Source organism: Egretta garzetta, unplaced genomic scaffold (assembly GCF_000687185.1).
Source record: "Egretta garzetta isolate BGI_Z169 unplaced genomic scaffold, ASM68718v1 scaffold33, whole genome shotgun sequence".
Taxonomy (NCBI): domain Eukaryota; kingdom Metazoa; phylum Chordata; class Aves; order Pelecaniformes; family Ardeidae; genus Egretta; species Egretta garzetta.
This window is the reverse complement of record NW_009259250.1, coordinates 639952-662773: the sequence shown is the minus strand read 5'-3', so window position 1 is coordinate 662773 and position 22822 is coordinate 639952. Positions and strand designations below refer to the sequence as shown.

At 39.6% G+C, this 22822-nt stretch overlaps 1 protein-coding gene across 1 annotated transcript in view; it reads right to left on the bottom strand.

The window, feature by feature from the left end:
- Positions 1-278: 278 nt before the first annotated feature.
- SLC26A4 (solute carrier family 26 member 4) overlaps positions 279-22822 on the bottom strand; it is a 25237-nt gene continuing 2693 nt past the window's right edge. The window contains exons 2-20 of the mRNA XM_035891683.1: positions 22227-22366; positions 19822-19932; positions 18069-18259; positions 17419-17583; positions 14686-14838; positions 14492-14574; positions 13384-13531; positions 10845-10958; positions 10040-10117; positions 9743-9838; positions 8205-8311; positions 7514-7583; positions 7095-7187; positions 6889-6984; positions 4693-4923; positions 3133-3187; positions 2658-2803; positions 1399-1482; positions 279-799 (exon numbers count right to left, since the gene is read on the bottom strand). Coding sequence (XP_035747576.1) covers positions 776-799; positions 1399-1482; positions 2658-2803; positions 3133-3187; positions 4693-4923; positions 6889-6984; positions 7095-7187; positions 7514-7583; positions 8205-8311; positions 9743-9838; positions 10040-10117; positions 10845-10958; positions 13384-13531; positions 14492-14574; positions 14686-14838; positions 17419-17583; positions 18069-18259; positions 19822-19932; positions 22227-22366 — 2185 coding nt within the window. The 3' untranslated portion in view covers positions 279-775. The remainder of the gene's footprint in view (positions 800-1398; positions 1483-2657; positions 2804-3132; positions 3188-4692; positions 4924-6888; positions 6985-7094; positions 7188-7513; positions 7584-8204; positions 8312-9742; positions 9839-10039; positions 10118-10844; positions 10959-13383; positions 13532-14491; positions 14575-14685; positions 14839-17418; positions 17584-18068; positions 18260-19821; positions 19933-22226; positions 22367-22822) is intronic.

Here is a 22822-nt window from a genome sequence, read left to right as displayed (position 1 = left end):
GACTAAGGTTTTTGTTAATCTAATTTATGTCATGGTCTGCCAAAATAATCTTCTGTGTATACTTTGTTTTAGGGACAATCGTTAATAGTAGTGCATGGTTTGCTACAATGAGATTAATATAGAACTAATGAACCCATATCCAAGGGTCTTTTCTATTGAAACTTACCCTGTTTGAAGTTTTGTAGCAGTTCAGTGCCATTTTCTGTTCCTGTGATTGTTTCACCTGTCACCTGTTTCAGTTACCTAACAACTGCAGCAATTAAAGGAGTTGCTTGGAAAAAAATGATCACAATACATTTTTCAAGAGTTGTCAGCACGTATGCTCACACTAATGTTCTAGAATTGCAAAGCCTTGGCCAGCTAGAACTCCTGCCCTCTGGCTGGGCGTTGTGCAAATACAGGACAAAAGGCCTGCCATCCAAAGGTTTTGGTCTCTTCAACTCTCCTGGGCAGAGCACAAAGCAGCTTTTCATCCCGCACACCCTGACAGAACAGTGTAATGCACCTTCTGCCTGACTAGTCCCAAATCTGAGTACATCTTTCATAATGGTATTCTGATTTTTTTTATCAATCTATCAAAAAGTGCCTGCTGAATCAAGGTCCAGAATATTTCTGCGATAACGTTAGCTAAAATTTGGAGATTTGTAGAGATCTGTATCATTCAGACAAACAATCAGGGTTTTCTTCAAGTGCAAAGATTGGTTCCACTGCAGATAGTACCGGTGCATAAATATTGCTGTGATTTCACAGGTGAGACAGCTCCAGCAGCCCGTCCTCATGAAGCAAGTCTGCGCATAGCCTAGTGAAATGGTTTTCAAAAGGTGCAGAGAAGCAGGCCGTGGTTAGTTCTGAGTACACACTGCTCAAAAAAATAAAACGTTTGTGTATGTGTTAACTAAAAACTACTGAGTTGAATGTGGTATTGCTTTAATGGACTTGTGTTGTTGCCTGTTTGTTATGTTCAGTACGCTGCTTTGCCGCAGCTTCCTGTAAAATGTTCAGATTGTGCAAGAAGGTGTCTGCTGTGCTAAAAGGAGGAATGAAGGGGGGAGGTTGACCATAATTTTGGACTCGGGTGCCTCAAGGCTTACCAAGTCTTCTTTTAGGCACCTAACTTGTGTTTAGATCTATTTGTAAGCCTGTGTAAGGCAAAAGTAGTCCTAAAGCAACAGAGCTCAGGAGGTGCTGGTGCACATGTGATTGACCTCACCTCAAGAAAAATGACTCCCTCTGCTAAGCACTGGCATTCAGGTACCCAGGGAGGGCATTTATTTATGGAGAAGGAAACTGTTGAGGGCTCAGTTCATCCACCATACACATGACTCACTGCTACAGGCAAAGGAATAAACCCAGCAGTATTCTGTAAGTAATAGACACATTCAGTTCTAAAGTGCGTACCTCTTCCTGAACGTCAAGTTCATCATCAGGCCGGCTTGTTTCTGTGAATTCTATGGGTTCTTTAGACTCCTGCATGAGTGAAATCTTGGCGGAAAGAAATTAAGAAACATGATGAGTTACCCGTTGTCCATGTCATTGACACTTATTTAATACTGTGAAGTACCTTAAGATAACTTCTACTACCTTAAGATAACTTCTATAACTTACAAGAGTCTGTTGTTTACTGTCCCTTGACAAAGCTGAGAGGAACTTAAATGTTGAAAAGCTTTTGGTCCTGCCTCTCCTCATATGACTAGTTATGGCTTTGTAAAAATAATAAAAGCAGAATCTGTCTCTAAACTGCTGTATACCTTTGTCAAAATGTTATTCTCTACTGTAAGATAGTAATATGCAAAAATTATCCACAAATAAGGGTCCTGTCCTAGTTATTTATCAGTAATATTAATTTGAATTACCCTTTATTCATAATACTGTAATATGGGGAATAGGGAAGGAATTGTGGTGAAAAGACAGGAGAACATTATAAAGCCATTTTCCTAATGTGGGCCCACATCTTTAAAGGCCACCATGTGTTCTGGTTCTCTCAAAAAACACAGAATACAACTGGGAAATGCACAGAGAAGGGCAGTAGGAATGAACACTAGCATGGAACAGCTTCCATGCACATTCACACGAAGTAGAACGGGACTCTTCAGCTTTGATCAGAGGTGTATGAAATTATCAATAGTGTTGGGAAGGGGAGCAAGGAATGATTATTCATTGCAACTAGCAATCCAGAAATTCAACAGGCTTAAAACAGGAAGTATTTGTCATATAACACATTTAAAATTACAGAACCCATCTCCACAGGATCGTGTCAAGCTAAAAAGTGTAAAGGGGTTCCAAAAGGAGTATGACAGACACACTGAAGAAAACTCCATCTGTGACGATTAAGTATAATGGTCCAAATGCAACCTTCAGCTGAGGAAGTTCTTAAGCTGCCAGTTGTCAGAAACTAGAAAATGTGTCTCAGGATGAAGTCTTCTCCAGATGTCCTGTTTCTCATGTTCTTTTCATTAACAAGATCCTGGGGTCAACGGACCCTTCCTTTGATCTAGCAAAATATTTTTGTACTATAGAAGCTATCCAATTTACTGGACCCTCACTTTTTTTGTACTACAACTCTATGTCCAGTTTTTGAACGTGCCATGCTGTAATGGAAATTGCAAGAATGAAAGCTAGATGACAGAAGGAAGGGAAATACTACTGGATATTCTTACCTTCTCAAATATGGGATCCTGGTTGTCACTGTATGTCATCTGATTCCTTATGTAGAGCACAGCATCATGGACAGTCAAGAAGAATATGTCTTTTCTGACAATATCATCAAAGAAATCACTCTGTTCCAGTTGAGATATAAGGTTGTCTGAATAAAAGAAAGTCATAACAGGTTAATAGAATTTGAAGTAATTTAAGAAAGAAATGTCAAAATACATGGTTGCAACTATCAGAAATCAAACATACAGATAAATCAATCAGTCAGTCATAGCTTTGTCTTGACTTAACTTTCCATATTTCCTTTAAACCCCACCATTCTTTGTGTCCCACCGCAGCCCACCATGTTTCTCAGTATGATAATTCACATTTTTATTAGAACAAATGCTCCCACAGACACATCTAGAAATCACTTCTCATCCCTTCTCATCTTCATTTTATTCTTTGCATGAGTGGTAGTAGAAGTACTTGGATGTTTACCTTGATATGAAGCAAAGTATACTCTCACATCAATTCTCTCAAACTCTCTAATGATCTAAAAAAAAAAAAGTTTGCAACAAGGACATAAGTAAATAAAGTCCACAAGGAGAAAATATATGTATATATGTCTATATATGTAACGTATAGGCAAACACACACACACACTTTCATTTGTTTCTGACTGTATTAATTCTAAATTGTATGTTTTGTTTATAAATATTATATATTTTATATATATAACAATATAATATATAATTTGTTTATAATATGTTTCCTTTATAAATAAGGAACTGCTATGCTTTACTATACTTAAAGATCCAGTGGTTAAGTACCTGGTTGCTGAAGTGGCCTATCTTCGACTATATAAGTGGAACTAACAATCTGACACATACATACATTGCTGCCTATTAAGGTTCTCATTTGTGTTCTCATAATATGAATAATCATGGCTCCTCAAGTGAGAACCACATGGGCCTGAGTAAGCTTTATTTCTCCACATGTATGTGTGATATGATACAATCTTTCATTGGCACATGCAATTTCCTTCATGCACTGCACCAGGCAGACCTGTTCTTGGATGAAAAAGCTGCATGTGGAAAGAGTCATGTCTGTGGACCCCATATCTCTTTTGTCTCAGAAGCCGGAACTGAATCAAAACTAGGCAGAAGGCTGAAGCAAGGCACACAGCATTCCCGTATTTCCTGGCTCCCTGTTGGCAGGCAAGTCTCTTAGAATAGTATTTTCTGAGGTGATTACTAATTCCATCCCCTTCTGTTCATTGATAAACTAGAGGCTTGGTAATCTTAAGATCTGGTTTACAGGTAGTCTAAGCAGTCCCAACTGCAAAATGAAGTTAGTGAAAGCAGCAATCTGAACGTACCAAGTATCATAAAAGACTAAAGACTGGACAATCTGGTCCTACACACTTGTAACTGGGCACCAAAAGATAATGGAAATACTTGGCCTTAATCTCTTCACCTCATTTCCCTCTCCCTAAACTAGCAGTATTATCTCCTTATTACTCGGTGTGATGTTTGAAGCTGAATTAATGAATGTTGATGAAGTGCTCTAATATCAGCCACAGAAAACCCTATAAAGAAATGAATCATTCTTCCTTCCTTCATAATTTAAATAATATGGAATGAATAAAGAAATCGTGTAGCTAAAGACTGAGGTGATCCTAAGATGAAAATTTTACTACCTCTGTGTTGACTGAGCATTATCCTGTGCCCGGATTAAAGCAGGAGGCATGTGGAAAGCAAATATATAACTAAAATATTTCATAACAAAATGCATACTAGTGGACCATATTTTGAGATTCTAATTTTAAAGTACTTGACCATGCAACCTTCATGTTGTTCTTTTAATGCATTTTTTGGATTTTTTTTCCACCTAAAATAGGCACACCCCAACATTATATCCCTTGCTGTATAAGTTTTAAAGGTATTTTTCAGCAATAGACTTTCAAAAATACAGAAATTGACTTCAGCTAACAGCTCTTGATTTACATACTACTGACTAGTTTCATTTTCCTGGAACACCAGAAAAAAATGCCCTTACCGTTTTTATTGATCTCACAGCTACAATATCCAGGAAGGTTACTGCTCCAAAATCAAGAATGAGACTGTGGATGGGCACCTTGGGAATGTTCACTTTGACTGGGAGTTCTGAATTCCAGTCCACCTGGATCTCTACTTCTTTGGTGGGAACTTGAAGATCTTCATTGCCTTCAGGTTCCTCATCAGTCTCAAAGGCTTCGTTATTAATACCAGGCTCACTGATGATGCCATTCTAGTGTGCAGATAATATGTGGAATACGACAGTTAATCATGGAGAAAGTTTTGGAGTTACAGGAAATACTTCCCTGTGATAACTTCTGTTTCAGGAATGAACAAGATGGATACTTGTGGCTGGTACCCCCTGCTCCCAACCCCTGGTTGTGTAGTTAGCATAACTAACACCATTTTATAAGGCAAGCAGCCATTCTCTGTGACCAAGCAGGTCACATATTCGTTCCCTTTCCCCTTATTCTCAGGCCTTGAAGGTCCTGTGAACCAAGTAGACAAACCAGATTTCTTCTTCCCCTCCCTACCAGCCTCAAGATTCCTGGGTGCCAGGGTGATTACTCCCTTCCTTGCCAGGCATACAGCCAACCAGGTGTTGTTGATGACCCCATCACAGAACAGGGAAGTGTAACAGCGCACAGAACACTGTCTATAAAATCAAGCAGTTGCAAGTCCTAAGTGGGGAATTTGGACTAGAACTGCTGCTGGACAGTGAGACCTGTGACCCCCTGGTGGCCAGGGATGCCTCCACCATCATCAGCTTCCTTTGAGGACTGGGTGAGTGACTCATCTTCTTTTATATGATTTTTGAGTCTAGATTTTGATTGTCATATTGATACATCAAACTAGGTGTTAAGATCTGATCTGCAGAGGGTCCAGGTGATTAGAATCCATAAGTAAAGTTAGGGTGTAGGTGATTAAAAACAATAAGTTGAGTTATATTATAAATTCTGTATTATGCTACTTATAAATTGTACTACATTGATTCTATTTGTAGAAATTCCGTGCCATTCTAATAATAAATTCTGTGCTATACTAATCATAAGATCTGGTAAAGAAAAATAAAGTTTTAATTGTAACTACAATTTAGTGCCATCATCATTCTGCCAAGGATCCCTAAAAGAACCTGTCTCCTTAGTGTCAGGTGACAGTACTGCATCCCAGAATTTAAAGAAAACCAAGATAGAGCACATCATTACTACCTCCTCCTCTGTGCAGTGTATTTCCTTTCCTCTTTTTTTCTTTGTTGAAAGAGCATCTTCCTGCAAAAAGGCCACTATCCAGAAAAATAAATATCTCAGAGCTACTTCCTCCCTCAACAGCTTTATTTCTAGGAGATATTTAAGACCAGTATTTTCAGCTTTGAATTAGATTTACTATATGTGATAACATGGTAAGATGACTAAGTCAAAAGCTGAAATGTCATACAACAGCATTTAACTGCATCAAAAAGAGCATCTTCCTGCAAAAAGGCCACTATCCAGAAAAATAAATATCTCAGAGCTACTTCCTCCCTCAACAGCTTTATTTCTAGGAGATATTTAAGACCAGTATTTTCAGCTTTGAATTAGATTTACTATATGTGATAACATGGTAAGATGACTAAGTCAAAAGCTGAAATGTCATACAACAGCATTTAACTGCATCAAATCACTGAGAGCAATGACAACGGAAAACCCATTTCTAACTTCCAGCTCTGGAGATTTAATAGATTGCTAGTACCTGCACAATTAAATGTAAGCACTTAATTATTGAAATGTACATTCCATACTCAGAAGAACATATGCTGCTTTCTTTAAAGAGGATGTGGAAGGCTGTGTCTAACCAGCCAACTGATACAGCTCACCTGTACATGGGAAGCTGGATGGTAGGAGCACATACACATGAAAGAGCCAGCACTTCCACAGACCAGAGACAATCTGAGGTGGTGGGGGTTAGAAGGAAGATCAGGGAATCTCTTGCTTCCACTCCTGTTAACACTACGACTGTCACAGCTGCCTGAATCTGTGGGGTCTTTGGCAATGGGTATACTGCTCTGGTAAGTCTCCTGCAGGTCCCAGACTTCCTACCATAGTAATAAGTCACACTTTTCTATCTTTATTTTAAAGATGAGTGTAGAGGAACTTATAATTAAAGCTAAACAAGCTCTAACAGTAATCCTTTGAGAAATAGAAGGAAATATTTGTTTTACCTTAGTAGCTTTTAATTTCCCCTTCTTGATTAGCTTTTGTATCTTTCTCAGGGCTTTGAGTCTCTTATTGTATACCTTGACTGCATCAAATCCCACCTACAGAAAAAGGATCAAGACATCAAAATGATTTCATTTTACCTAGATATAATTCTGAGGAAATCTCAAAGACAGTTAAGAAGCATGCAAAACCATCACATATCACTTACTATGGATTTGAGGCTACTTTTCAGTCCATCGATGTTAGCATAAAAAATTGGACTTGAAAACTTCAGAATCTTCACACCTTCTGGTTCTATAACCTGTTGCCAAAGAATTTAAGGTTAAGCCGCAACAACCATATTTTGGCTAATAAGAAGCTGAACTGTTCCAACAGTTCAGCTACGTATCTAATTCACAAAAAAAATGGCGTATTCTTTGCTGATAATTGAGGTGATTCAGTTTTTAGAAGCTTACAGCCCCAGCATGCAATATGGACCAGCCATCTGGTTCAAGATGAAGAATTTAATGCTGAAACTTGTCATCATCTTTGAGCACTTCGAAATTCAAGTTGTCCACAATACGCAAAGTACAACTTTGTCTTACACTGGGTTGTAGACTGAAGGGAAACAACTCAGCAACGACTTACATTTTTGTAGTCCTTGACTTTCTTGTAGATGTCTGTGCCGGGAATGTTTCCAAAGCCACCCCATGAAGGACTAACAGAAACAAAAAGACAAGACAGTGAAGATAAATATCATGCTTCGGCATTCACACAATTGAAGGGATTGCTGCATACAAACTGTCATAGGCTCTTGTAGTCTGCTCTCTTCTGCCAAACTAATAGCCTCATTGGAAAAGTGTTATATCTTTGTTTTGTGCTGCTGTGCGATTCTTCCCATCTGTAGCGAATGGTCCTTTTTAAAGACAAGGTACTTTGGTCTCAGCCTACTTGCTGCACCATTATTACATAGAGCTGAATGAATAACTTGTTCAATTTTTTTCCCAAACCAGAAAAATGTTTTAAAAGCAGATTAGTTTGGTTTGAATGAAAAAACAATTTTTTGACTCTGAAAAAAAATTGATCACTTTTTTCGTTTCAAATCAACTGAAACAATACTTTTACATTCTTTTCAGATTACTTAAAACTTTTTGTCTACCCTTTTACTTTTTATTTCAGTCAGTAACAAAACCAAAATATTTTGCAGTCTCCAGATATATTTTTACTGTTGAAGGAAATTGTTTTGAAGTTTGTAAAACCCAAAACATGCTTTTCAGCATATTGTCCTCCTTTTTCATGGTATAACACTAACAATTATTTCTGATCCTGTGTTACTTACAACTGAACTCTCAGCACAACTGTCAGCAATCCAAACAAAAGGCCAGCAAGTAATCCCAAATCAAGTCCCAGAATGATGGATGCTACACATGTAAAAACCCAGATCATCTGGAGAGGAAATAACAAATGTAAAGTCTTTTAATTATAACATATAACTCCTGGTCACGCTAAAGAATCACTAGACCAGACAATATGAGTAGCACAAGAATTTAACTTTGGAGGTGATCATAGCACACTGGCAATTAGCAGACTTCCATACAAAAGTCTTCCTCTTCCTCCAGGATGCTTCTATTCATCACTATCTTATTAGGCATAGTTAGCTTTTTAGGAAATAAGTTTTTTTAACGTAACAACATTTTTCAAGGATCCCATTACTTTGGTGAAATTAAAGGGGATGCAGTTAACACTTCCATTTTCTTCTTTCGAATGGTGGTAGTCTTTGTTAATATTTCTTTAGAAATTGGGAATAATTTATTTTCCCAAGATGTAAAATAGCGTAAGATGCCCACCTGCAGACATATAGAGAGGGGAGGAGGCTCCTCAGTGGTATCTAGGAATCAGAACTGTTCCAAAGAGATGCATTTCATATTAACAGGTTGATAGCACTCTCTAAAGTCTCCACTGAATATTCAGGCAGAACAGTTGAAGTTGAAGTGGGCTCCTCAGTTCCTCTCTACGCCACTGCCCACGCAGAACACCCAGTGGGCCCAATCATTCAAAAAGCTGAGTGCCCGCACTTCTCACTCAAGTCAGTGGGACCTTTTACCTATAAGGAGGACTAGTAAATGATTGACTAAAAAATTTCAGGTCTACCTAAGGCAGGTACTGCCCATTGACACACACTGTAAAAACTACACATAGTAAGGACTGCACGGAGAAAATACTTTCCATGCAATCTTTTCCTGCCCTAACAGCCACAGCGGGAGCAAGTACCCTGAAATACAGTTATACTGGTTCATAAGAAAAACCTGTTCATATATCCCTTAGCATGCCAAATGAATCCACAGTCTAGCTTGGATTAGTCTTGCTACAACAAGAAAACATATTTCCTGAGGACTACCCGAGATTATTCGGGCAAATGGGATGCTAATGTGGTAACAACATAAATATATGTACATGAATTAAGAAAAGGTCAGCTTTTCTGACCCATTTAAACTGTGCAAAAGACAAAAGCAGAATGGTAAAGGTGGCGACAGGTCATCTTTATTCTGATTTTTAAGCCATCTCAACAAAAGATTCCTGTAAACCACAGTAATTGCTATGAAGGAGTCAGCACTGCATGGGAATACCTTGATCGGCACCCTTACTGTGTGGTATAGGGAATAAAGAAGATAAGCAGAATACTATGTAAAACTCTAAAATGGGGACTTTTTAACTGACCTCATGGCACGTGTATTTTGAGGACACACACAGAAGTTTTCTGATGTTAACTCTACAAAATTCTGTTTATGTGGTAGATACAAGAAACTTGGATGGCATTAAAAGGCAAAAAGGAAACCAGAAAAAAACAAAGAGAAAAGAAAAAATCAGGTTACTTACAGCATCCACTTTATTCTGTCTCCACAGACGGGGAACATCAAACACTTGCATGAACATCCCTTTCAAGTTAGCTATGACTACAGCTGCCAACACAGACTGTGAAGAAAAATGATGAAAAAGTGTTATTCAGAGGCAAAGACATATTAAGGTAGCACTCAACATTATACACTATAAACCAGAGCCTCATCTGGTGTCAGTCACCATAGTATTAACAGGGCTATTAATCCTGCCCATCAAAGTTGAGCATTTGGATGTGATTCGTGCTGGTGGCTGTGCTGCAGAGGACAAGTACGGTACCTTTTGTAAGGGTTCTAGCAACTTCCCCAGGGCAACAATGGAAATCAAAACAATCCCAGCTGAGATTATACCAGCAACCTGCAAAGAACAGAGTGTTTATTAGGAAATGAACTATTAAGACTTTATCTTATGTTTCTAGGATTACAAAGAAAAATGTCCAGGTAGTTGCACATTAAATTTCTTTAGGAACAAGGAGACCTGCCAAAATGCTATTGTGTTTAGGCATACATGGGCAATCGTTATACACTTCAGCTAACACAGAGGGAATTCAATTAAGCAGGTAGTGTAAACAACTGCACGCACGGTAGTAGCTCTTGGAGGGGTTACGTTGCATAGACAGATGAAAGGAGCAGAGTCTGTGCGTCAGCTGCAAAAGGGGCTGCTGGATAACCTGTAGTTCTCCGCTGTTAAAAAGTGCAAAGCTGTAGTACTGTAAACCAGTAGCAAACTCAACATGAGAAAGATGGCCCATGGGCAGATGATGAAAGGCATTTGGTGGGGCTGCTCAGGCCAGCACATGGGGGCTTAAATACCTCATAGGCAGCTGCGAGAGGAGCTCCTCCCTCATGCTGAACTCCTACCGTGACAAGCTCAGTCCCTTTACTGGGAATGAAATTCTGGGGAATTAGGCAGAGCTACAAAAATTATTCACTACCTGAGCACAAGCTGCTGGCTAAGATACCTGTGGCTTTCCATGTGCCAGCAACACAATCATTTGAGGACTATTTCCATCCCGTTGTGAAAGCTGTGCTCTATATAAGATTAAATTTACCTGTGCACAGTACTAGTGAGAAGAGGTCATTACCTGAGTCTTTCCACCAGTACTTTCTTGGACTGCGGTCCGTGAAAGAGCAGTAGTTGCAACAAAACAAGAAAAGGCACCTGAAAAAATGTTGCTGAACCCAAAGGCAATAAACTCCTGAAAGATAATTGGATGATGCTGTAAATACAGATCCCTGAAGACAATTTTGCAACAGGGAATGACAAGAGCTTCTACAGTAGTTTATAAAGTAGGTAGCACAATAATATTGAGAAGAGTATGGATCAGTAATAGCTGTTAAATTTTTACACAAATTCTTCTTGTGCCAGTGTGCTGTTTGGAAATCAATACAATACAGTTGATATACCCTCCCTAACACAGACACACTCGTCTTTATATTAAGATGTTTAATGCTTATTTCCATCAAAGTTATCAAACCTAACTTTTCTAACAGTTACACTGCTGTAATCACATCAAAAATGGGACTAGTATAAATTTAACTCCCAAATATCACCAGCTAAACAAATAATTTTAATCAGTACAGCAGTCTGAGTTGAGACAAGCCTTTAATTAATGCAAAACATTGTATTATTGGTAGAACTAATCAGGAACTTTGCAATAAAACACAGTTTCACTGAAAACTTCTGGTTTGTTGAGCCAGAAGTTTTTCACTCTGAACATCCCAATGAACTCACGCTGAGTCCCAGGCAGCGTTCTCATAGATTTGCCCCAGGGTCACAGATGCTGGCACCTACTGATGCTGGTTGTTCTGCTCAAGTGACAAGGACCCTGGGAGGTTTATGTCCTGGGATCTGGGCCATTCCTCTGCTGGGAAATGAGGCATTTGGGAGCTGCCTGCAACCCCATATAATTGACAGAAACATTGTTTTCACCAAGCTGACACAGCCACAAAAGCTTTTCACTCACTGCAAACTTTTAAAAATCCAATTTGAGATTTGATTTTGACTCTCTCCCTTCTTTTCTCCAAAATGAAATTTCCTGTAAGCTTTTCATTAAGCTCCAACTACAAGAGCAGGATTTTGAAGTCATATCCTTTAACAGAACAGACCTAGATGATTCATGCCTATTCCTGTGTAATAGATGTGCTCTGCAAGAAAACGTTAGAAGTACAGTTCCTATAGCGTTCTTAGGTCTTAACAATCTATGAATTTATGAAGACAAAATAAACGCTAGCACATAATGGTATTGACCTGTCCTTTGAAATTATTTTACTACCTGCTTTTATGATGTTATTTTAACTTCTCCAGTTCAAGTAAACTATTTGCCCATCATTCATGGCTGCATGTGTGAAATTCAGCGCATAGGATTGAAAGGAAAGCACTTTGCTTTTGTAGACAGTAATTCTACTACTACAATATTTAATTAGGATCTTTGAAGCACATCAGTACTGGCAGAAGAGCATATTCAACAAAAACCAGCATAAGCAGCACTTCCAGGAATATGTGTTATTCATTCGGATTTATTAAACTGAAAGTCAATGCATTTTAGGCAACTTTAAATCAAAGTGTTATCAGATACAAGCTTTGTGTATTGTAAAGTGACTCGCATGTTCAGAAATGTAATTTTGTTACATACTGCAAAACAGTGTTTCCAAAATCAAACTTTGTGTAAACCATTAGCACTAAAAAAAGGAGGACTCATTAAACGAAGTGCTCAGCTTATCTATTTATTGTAGTCAGTGTATTTTCCGTATGTTCAAAGGATAAAATTCAAAATTAGCATAGATGCGGGACAAGGAAGCTTTCTGACATTTCTCTCCCACGCCCATGGGCAAGCCACATAACCCCTGGTGAAGACACTGAACAATGGCAGGAATCCTCTAACAGCTTGTCAGTGCATAGCTCATGTAACGTTCTAGCTATGTGCCTTTAGAAACCAATGGTTAAAGCAATTCAGCTGTTTGGTGCTGAGAGTTATTCAAGTATGTTCACATGCTGGTAGGCTTTTACTTCTGTGAAGCTGCAGGACTTAGCTATACGGTTACAAGTATATTTACACTGATGTAACCAGTGTCATGCTGAGAAGTACAACAGTTTATTCTGTAGGAATAAAATCATGCCTTAACTGAGAAGTTTGACTGATACAAATCCTGCATGTAGACTAAGCCTAACTAAAGCTGTCTGGAGCAGCTCCTTAGCTTCCTTCCCCCCCCAGCAACACACCTCAAAATATGCCTGATGAGTAGAAATGGAAAGCAGGTCGCTAGAGCTGGCCATGTCAACTCAACATCTCCAGAAAATTGGCCTATACAGTGGTTATCTTTAATTACCTTTTCAGAGCTATTGCAGTCACTAAAGCAATACAGAAGGAATTAATTAGTCTGAAAAGCCCGTACTGAAGATAGAGCACATCTGGCTCATCTCTACGTGGTAAATTTGTCAGGTAATACATGGCCATTTCAGCTATTTTTTTTTTTCCAATAGTTCAAAGAATTTGTCCTGTCGGACTTCAACATTGGTCTGAAAAACGTGTGTGAAAGATGTTTCTTTTATTTGGCTACATAAGTCAACATGTAACAGAACTTAAATTCACTATGTTTATAAACCATTTTGGTTCTACATACCTGGTTTCCATCAATAGCATAGTCATACTTGGTTGCATATACTTTTCCCACAGATACGGCAATAGCATAAGCAACAATAGCAATGGAAAAGGAGGCTGCTATCATCTGGGAAAACAGGCTGACATCTGGAGGTTCAGGAGGCAAAAATCTAGCATTCAGAAAATATGTTAGTGTTATCAACTGTGATAAAATTCTGTTCTTACTAGAATTCTCAAGGGAGTTTGAGGTGGAGGCATACTGGTTGTTTATAATGTGAAGTGTAATGTTGCAAGTTAATAAAAAGGTGGAAACAGCCCATTGACATACAGAACACGCTTATCTAGCTCACCATAGCCCAAATCCTGATGCTATTAGTCAGCAACAAAGCTCCCATTGTTCTCAGCATGACTGAGATTTGGCCTTATGATAGCAAAGTTAAAAAGTACATTTTTTGAAGCATTGAATAAGGGATGTATTGAATAGTACGATGAATTACATAAATATGTTAATGACACTTCATACTATTGTTAACATACTTCTTCAGAAGATCTCAAAAACATTTTATCCCCTACTGTGTTTCCACAAATTTTAATTACTCAAGCCCTGAATACCAAATGGAATGTGAAGGTTACTACTGTGAAATGCTCTGAATCTTTCAAGTGAAAGCCTCTACCAGTGTAATCCTGAACATCCTTGCTCGTATGACTATGGAAGTGACAAGACTGATTGGGATAACAGCAGCGGCATGAATATGAACCACAGTGGGATAATTCAGGTCTACAGAAATTAAATATATGCAGAATCTCATTAGGAAAAATCCTTTAATTTTTTTTTTTTTACATTTTCCATAGTCATATACTCACTTCATGAGCATGAAGCAATTAATTCTCAGATGAACTTCATGAATAAAGTAGATGTTCCTAAGCCCATTTTACAGATGAAGAAAAGCTAGGCAACATACTTAGGTGACATAACTGACAAAGCCAGAAGTAAAACTCAGGAAATCTCCAGCTCTGAATTCTAAACTCAGGTTACAGTTCTCAGTATCTCTTTTCTGTTTTTTCTCTTACCACTGCAATTTTTAGCCAATTAAAATAATACCTATTTCCCAGAAAATAAAGGCACTCACCCTCTTGGAATGCTCTTAACAATGCCTGCATTGTACTTTTTTTCCAAGTCTGCAGCATATGAAATACCAGTGGCTACTATTGTCTGTAATAAAACAAAACAACAGTTTTAATGCTTAAAAAGGGTTCTTGTCTTCCTGTAGCTAGCCCAATCTATTTTACCTGTTATCACTTTTTGTTCTGCTGCTTTGCTTACCACAATAACTTCTATTGGTATAGGTATCGGTATCTTGTGTTTGAACCGATCGTTTATTTCTTTAACTACCATGCAGACAAAAATGGTGAGGAGTCCAGCAATAAGATCAGCAATGTTGGTGGTACCAATTTTTTCAAATGTTTCAATAAGAGTCTGAAAAATAAAAACAACAACATAAAACATGCCCATGTTCACTTGAAGGATGTGAAAATACTCATGAGAAGATCCAGGTGCATGGGGTTTTAGAGGAGACCGAGTTACTTCTTTGTCAGGCCTGGAGGAGCCTGAGGACAACATACTGTCAAGGTGCTACAGAATCAGGGAATGGATTTAATGGTGAATTTAACTGAAGAAGCTTAACTGCAAGAAGTGTCCACACAGGGGGCTTTTGCTTCCCTATTTCTAGGAGGCTAATACTAAGTAAGAGGACCTAAGCCCCTACCTGTGTTTTACCTCTGCCTGTTCTTGGAGCAAGGAAGGGAAGATATAGCTTCTTTGCTTTGTCCAAATAGCAAGGGAGATCCTAATTTCCTTATTCAAAAGACATCTAGCAGACCCATGAGCAAAACTCCAGTTCACTATGTGCCCAGTATGTATGGTCTGTGGATTACATGTCTCCCATTTCCACTGTTGACATCCAGAGAATGAGTATGAACACATAGGTCCTGCCAGGCTACGGAGAATCCTACACTTGCGAAAAGCAGTCACTAAACCTCACCTTACAGTACATTAACCCTCGCAGCAGAGTTCAGGCCCAGGCTGGAGGACTCTCACAACTGGGCTGCTATAGGCACCTACCCTTGCTATGCTCTTGCTTGGTCCTATTTACTGCAAACACGTGTACAGAGGAAACATGAAGATCTGATTACAGAAAAGCTACAAATACTCCTGTCTTCCTCCTAGGCATCAGGGTAATTCTCACTTGCCCCTGTCTCCAAGAAAATTTAATTATTCCATGCATAGTGAAGTAGCTTGAACAGAACAATCTGGTAGAAGAGGGGTTAGAAACAGACTTCTTGCATCCTAGCTACCTCCCCAAATAGTGAGCTGTCGGTTTAAAGACAAGGGGAGGGTTGCAGCAGCAGTACCACTACTACCATTCTGAAAAGACTCTGGTTTTGAAATGAAATGTCTAAGTGCTTAATCAGCTATGTTTTCTAAGCTAAAGAAGAAGCCTTCCTGAAATACTGAATCAGATGCCTTTCTTCGTGTGACTGAAGCCATTTCTTGCCTGCTGCACTGCTTACCATGGATCCCATTCTTACTGACCATCGCCCGCACTGCCCCACTTCAGAGGGGAACAGTAACTTCCTAACTTTGGGTTGTGGATTCTGCTAATGTTGGATGCTTAGTGTTCCAGTTTGTTAAACACCACTTCTGAAGCAAGTCCAAAACTTGCTGAAGAGGACACAGCAAATCACTGCTTGAGCAGACCAGAAATCACAATTTCTTTGCTCTACACACACCTGCAAACACATTGACTTGGCTCACCTGTAAGAACACAGAAGCTTTCGGCTTTAACCTAAGAAGTCAGCATTCCACTCAGGCTTGCAGGAGCTGGAAGAACTATGTAATTCCTTTTCAAAAGTACTTTCTACTAAATATCACCCTTCAATAAACATAAAAAATAGAGATAGAAAACCCTGCTGTATTAGCGAGTCCATCACCCTGCCAGGTCTGCTCTAAGGTCTATTAGATAGTACTTTGTCTCAACTAATTTTCCTTTTTCTGAGGGAGTATTCTTTAATTCTGAAAAGGCCCATAACATAGTACTTTTTTTTTTTAAATAGTCCACCAGATGTTTTTTTCTAAATTTTACCTTGCTGCTTGTAGTTACATTCATCCTGTAGTTGCTAATCTAGATGTCTAATGTATTTTTGTTTGTCTGGTTGCCTGAACTGGCATGTAAAATCTGTAAATACATTTTTTTTTGCCTATAAGAGCCTCTTTTAGAAATCTGTTATTCTAATGTGAAGTGCTATGGACTAAAATACTATGAACCTGAATAGTTTCATGCTGAAGTCAGTGACAAAACTCTTAATATTTTTCCTGGGGAAGGAGACTATTCTGTAATATGAGGCCTCTAGGAATTCAGTATTTCTGTAATCCAGCCAGGACATTTCTCCATTTGATATTTTTCTCTAAGATCAACAAATGGAGCTGTGACAGGAACATTTAGCCTCACCTTAGCTTACCAGTAGGTACCTGGCTGCAAGGTGGGAATCCACATCCATCTTTAGGTATTCACAGGTATGACTACAGTGTGGAATGGAGAACAATGCCTTTCACCAGAATGACCCACTGGTTTAAGAGTAAAGTGGCTTGGTCAGCTTTGGGAGATAACCAGACAGTCTGAAGGAATGATGAAACATCCTTTGCAATAAGCCAGAAAGGAAGGGGGACAGAAAGTAGTCTCCAGAAGTGACAACCTAGAGAAGAGTGACTGTTTTGCTGGATAATTACATTTAAACTTTATCTGAAAAACTGCTCTGTCTGAAAAAGACTTCAAGATGGCAGTTAGTCTTTCTGTCTGGGAAAACCCGAAAGCAGCTGCTTAGAGCCCCACAACCATAAAAGAACAGCTGCAGATCTTCGTGAGAATGAGAACTAAATGAATGCCCTACACCTACCACCATATATATGAACTGCTCCTGTATGAAATGGAAGCAGAAGATAAACAATTATATAAAAATGCTGGGATAAAACCAAAACAGATTAGAAGGGCATACTTACATATACTATGGAAAGGACACCATTATAGTTTTTAGTTGAAATATTCAGGACTATTTTCAATTGTGATACCAGCACTTGAAAAGCAGCTGCAGTTGTGAATCCCCCAACTAGCGGATCTGCAAGGTACCTCACAATGAAACCAATCTGAAGGGCTCCAAATATTACCTGGAAAAATAATGAAGATTTAAGAGCTTGCTAAACAACAAAAAAGTACGCTTTTATTTGGTGCTTTCTTATGCTTTGTTCTTTTATCCGTGTTGATACAGAGTCTTAGGACCATCTTCCCCTATCACAGCCTAGTGTAGCTTAGTATCATGCCATCCAAGGAAATAAAGGAGACCTGAAGGAATGTGTGAAAGGATGCTCCAGGATATGCACCGTTAGCCCTTGGTTTCATGCAGGGCTCTTGGTCTGCAGTCACAGGGCTATTCTTCTGCTGTCTGTGCTCCCAGTCACGCTGCCACAGTCTCTGCCCAGGATAACAAGAATAATCCCCCAAAAGCTCTTCAGAGTTTGAGATGACTTTCTGTCAATTTTGTGGTTTACTACAGGAAAATGTCTTACGGCCCTAGTAGCTATTTCCATGCCATATGTTTTCCCATTAAAATTAAAGCAGCATCAACCTTGTGTCTTCAAGCCAACTATTTTACCTGTAAAATTCCAACCAGAAATGTGAGGGTACTAGCAATCAGCACTCTCTGTGCATCTCTGGATTCAATGTCTATCAGTGGCCCAGTACCATTAGTCCCTGTAGCATTACTGCCATCTATGAGAAAATTATCATCAGGGGCCATGCTCAATACAACAGATCCCACCATCAAACTGACTACAGGGAATGGACCTGTAATGACAAACAGAACACACTAAAGTTTAATATACATCAAAAAGAAGCATTTATCAGACTAGACAAGCAAACTCTCAATCAGAAAATCCATTCAATATTTTAACTGGGGTACATTAGTAGTATTAGGGGGCCAGGAGCCACAGGCACTGCAAACATGACACAAAGGTACAATTCCTTCCTTAAATAACTTACATTGTACGTACAGGTACAGTTTCATGCTTTGCTTAAGCCAATTTAGGGCTCTACCAAGGCCAAAAGGGGCAACATGTTCCAACCATCTCCCTGGTATCAGCACCACAACCAGATAAAAGACCACTGATCCAGCCGAAAGCAACTTTTATTTAATTCTATTTTTTTTGGTCATGGTTAGTTTTCAGCTGATCCAGATTGCCACACAGCTACATGGTCAGGAATCCCAACACCACGGTGGTGGCAGGAACATGCACCAAGGGGTAGGACCACATCTTTTGGCAGTAGTGTGGCATTACATTGGCTAAAGATGACTGAAACTATACTTTGGGCAAGATACAGAGAGAGTAAGCAATCACTGTGTCAGCAACACACAAGCTAAAAGTAATCGTATTTGTTGCAGTTATTTACTAAAATTATGCAGAAAAGGAAAACATTGCAAAATGTCTTAAAGAAGGGTAGGTTAATTTTACAGATACCTTAGAAGACACTTAATGAATAAGAGTATTGTAAAAAGCGTAACAAGGACCATTTGATAATCTAGAAAGTAGGAATGTCGACATAAGTAGAGGTGACAACTGAGACCTGGATAGCAAATGTGAGCTGATAGGTGGGTAGGAAGAGGCGTGGAGAGAACACACAGAAGTATTTGATGCAGCAGAGAAGAAAGTTGATGAAAAAGCGTAGTACCATGCCAAAGCTTTGGGAGGGGAAAACAATCTATTCTTAGTAGATGTGAATAGGAAAGACTGTATTTTGTTAGAATGAAGAAAAAGAAACTTCCATGATTAATTTTAAATGTGAGAACTGACAGGAAATAAGCCCCATCTTTTAAAGAAAGTATCCAGAAAGAATCAACAAGGTTTACCCATAGCCTTGATGCGAGGACCTAGAGCGAGGCTGGAGTGGACACACAGGTTCAGGGTCTCCACCACAGGCAAGAAGATGGCATTGTCCACAGTGATCAAAAAAGGATGCAGCAAGGAAGGCTTGGAGAGAAGACTAAGAGCTCTGTTTTAGCTGTTTTAGCCATCTTGAGCTTTAGCTGGTAGACAAAACGTCTGTTCGTACTGCCTACTGAGGCCTTGATCTTGTAATTTCTTGCATAGTGTGTAGCCAAAGACAAGATTTAAACTTCAGCATAAATGCAAGCAAAAAGCATGCGGGTGCACAGCTGAAATTAGCTATTATGCACAATTGCCTGCACAGAGAAGAAATAAGCCTTAAGCCCCCCAAACCCACCAATATTAATATTCAGCACAGCCAATTTGGCTCAGAAAGCAGTTATCTTTTATGAAATATGAATGTTCACAGTAAGGATTAATATTTTGTAATAGATAATTCACTGTAATGTGGAAACATGCAGTTACCAACTGAGATGTGCCTTGATGTTCCCAGGAAAAAGTATGTCAGGATGGGAAAAAAGGCAGAATAAAGACCATATCCAACAGGAACTGCAACCAGCAAAGCATATGCCAAACCTGAAATGATAGATCATCACAATGTCAGATTTAAAATATCTCAACAAAATACTACCTTGTCTAGAATAGACTTTCAGAAAGATTTACTCATTTTGTCCAGATACAGTTTAGAATGTGGTTTGTCTGTAGATCAGTTGAGGCACATATATGAGTATCAGTGATTGTAAATGATTGTATATCCCACACTGGTAGTTGGATGAGTATGTACTGAGTTCTGTATTCCCATATTTGTACAGGGAGCACAAAACATGGGCTCAGCTGTGAAGTTTAAGTGGGGGAACACTGTTGCAAGAGCGAATGGTTTGCCCCTTGAGAGAAAAGATGAATATGTGAAGTGTTCTCGTTATAGACAGAAATTTCAAGCACAGATTCTGAATTATTGCACTACAAATATGCCTTTCTGAAAATCAGGACACTTCTTTTTTTAGTATCAGCTTATCAATTTAAACACCAACAGTAAATCATACAAATTTGAGAGTTTTGATCCATATCATAGTCTTCCTTTGTATACCCGTGCAAGCTGTGAAATCCAACAAACAATGGAAAAAAAAAAAAAGTTGCCTTCAGTATCATATCCCGGTCAGCTCCTGCTACAGGGTGTAGTATTCTCCTTCAGAGTTACTGCAAAAACCTACCAGAGTTCAAAACTGTCAAAGTCCTGGTCATACTGCTGTGACTGCTGGGAAGACTGCAAGCAATGCACACAACTGCTGGGAGTTAGGGGCTTCAGGGACCTCAGGATCCCAGAAGCCTCTTTTTTGGCAAACATTTTGGCCAGTTTTCCCCATATTGCATGATTTAGAATTTCAGATTTTTTTAAAAAAATTACAGATAGATTTAGATTTGCACTAATTTCTAGTTTGGTTTTTTTTTTTATTGTGTTTTTTTTTTTTAATACACAGGTGGGAGACCAGACAGTAATTACAGATAGATTTAGATTTGCACTAATTTCTGGTTTGGGTTTTTTTTTTTATTGTGGTTTTTTTTTTTAATACATAGGTGGGAGACCAGACAGGGTATTTCAGAAATCACTTTTACAAGTGGAATCTATCTGTGGGAAAATCAGTCCCCAATGTAAAAAGCCAAATGAGGGGGTTATAGTAAGAGCGCAACAGTGGTTGTAAGTTGCATGAAAAGCCCATCTAGCCCAGTTCATTTTAAAAAGGCAGGGGAATCCTGTAACTGTGACACTACCTTGGGCAGAGATCTCCCAGCTCTGACACAGACTCTCAGCGGGGATGTGAACAAACCACTTCCATACTCCTCAGGTCGCCCTCTGCCTGGGGCAGGAGTTTGCAAGGCTTTTTTTCTGCCAGTCTATGCCTTCCTAGCACGCTCCCAGGGAACAGACAGTAGGGAATACGTGTGGCTAGTTGGGGATGAGTAAACTGCTGTCTTTGTTCCCAAAGTGAATCTCTGCCCCCCTTGTGCAAATGCTTAATTTCCACTGAGGGAAAACGAGGGGTTGACACAACTGGCTTAACCTCCCCCGGTCCTGAAAAATTGTGAAAAATAGCGTAAGAACACTATTCAGATGAAAGAAATGAACGTGCTGGATCGCGTCAGGGCTATAGCTAGTCTTGCCTTCAAAAGTGGACCTTATGGGCTGCCTCAGACAGAATGGTTCTGCCCTTTAAGTCTTCCTTAACTAGCTTATTTTAACTGATTTCTGCTTATTTCTGCCACTTTTCTGTTTGTTAATCTGAGTGCTTTCCTAATAAATGGAGTAAGAAAATAAGGAAAACATAATATTGCAAGCCAAGTACTGTAAATATCCATCAAGTTTATATATTTATATTTTTTTAATATGAATATGCCACCACCTCTTTGAGGGTTGTTTTCTGCAGATACCTGAACAACCTCATGGGCCAAATTTTAAAGGAGAGCAGATACCAAGGTTGCATTATTTTGGGGCAATAACTAGATTTTTGTAGGCAGCTGCAGGAGAGCTATAGGCTCAGACAACCAAGTAAGAGAAGTAATGACCTATCTGGTTCATCACAGCGTAATTAAAACTTTAAATATCAAAATGAATACTCTTTGAGTAAAAGGCTTGGGGAAAAAAGTTAAATACATCTTGATAGCACATCAAAGGCAATTTAAATCTTCCAACCAAGTAGAGAAAACAGGAATAAATTAAAACCATCAATTATTTATCGCAAAATAATACCTAATATCTAGTATTAAATAACCAGCCTCAGATTTGTAATTCCATCTGCATAACGTCCCCGTGTTCAGCCGGCTGCCTTACAGAAAGGCCCTCGAGGACAGAGGGCCGACGTGCCTGGATTTACCTTGCAAGGTGGCGACGAGGCCGGTGCTGACGCCTGAGATGATATCGCTGATCAGCCACTCTTTCACCCGGTAGTTGGGCAGCCACTCCAGGATGGGCAGAAAGGACTTGGTAATCTGGAAGGCCCTTTTTCTTGAACATCTGCGAGAAAACAAGCAATGAACATACCCCACGGGGCTGCAGCTGGGAAGCCCCCAGCAACCCCAAGGCGGCCGAGAGCTGGGGCGATGCACGGTTCAGGAGGCAGAGATTCACAGAATCACAGAATCATAGAATGTTTTGGGTTGGAAGGGACCCCTAGAGGTCATCTAGTCCAACCCCCCTGCAGTGAGCAGGGACACCGCTAACCAGATCAGGTTGCTCAGAGCCCCGTCCAACCTGGCCTGGAATGTTTCCAGGGATGGGGCACGGTCGTGTCTCCCAGACAGGGATGGGGCGCGTACCGGTGCCAAAAGTGCTGTCTCCTGAAGGAAGCACCCTGGGGGCAGCCCCGACGTGAAGGGAAGCAAGGACTGACCCACCGGCCGAGGGGCGTTCTTTGGGCCGCTTTGCCCCTCGGCGGGCGGAGCTTCCCGGCGCCGGCAGAGCGCGGCCCCC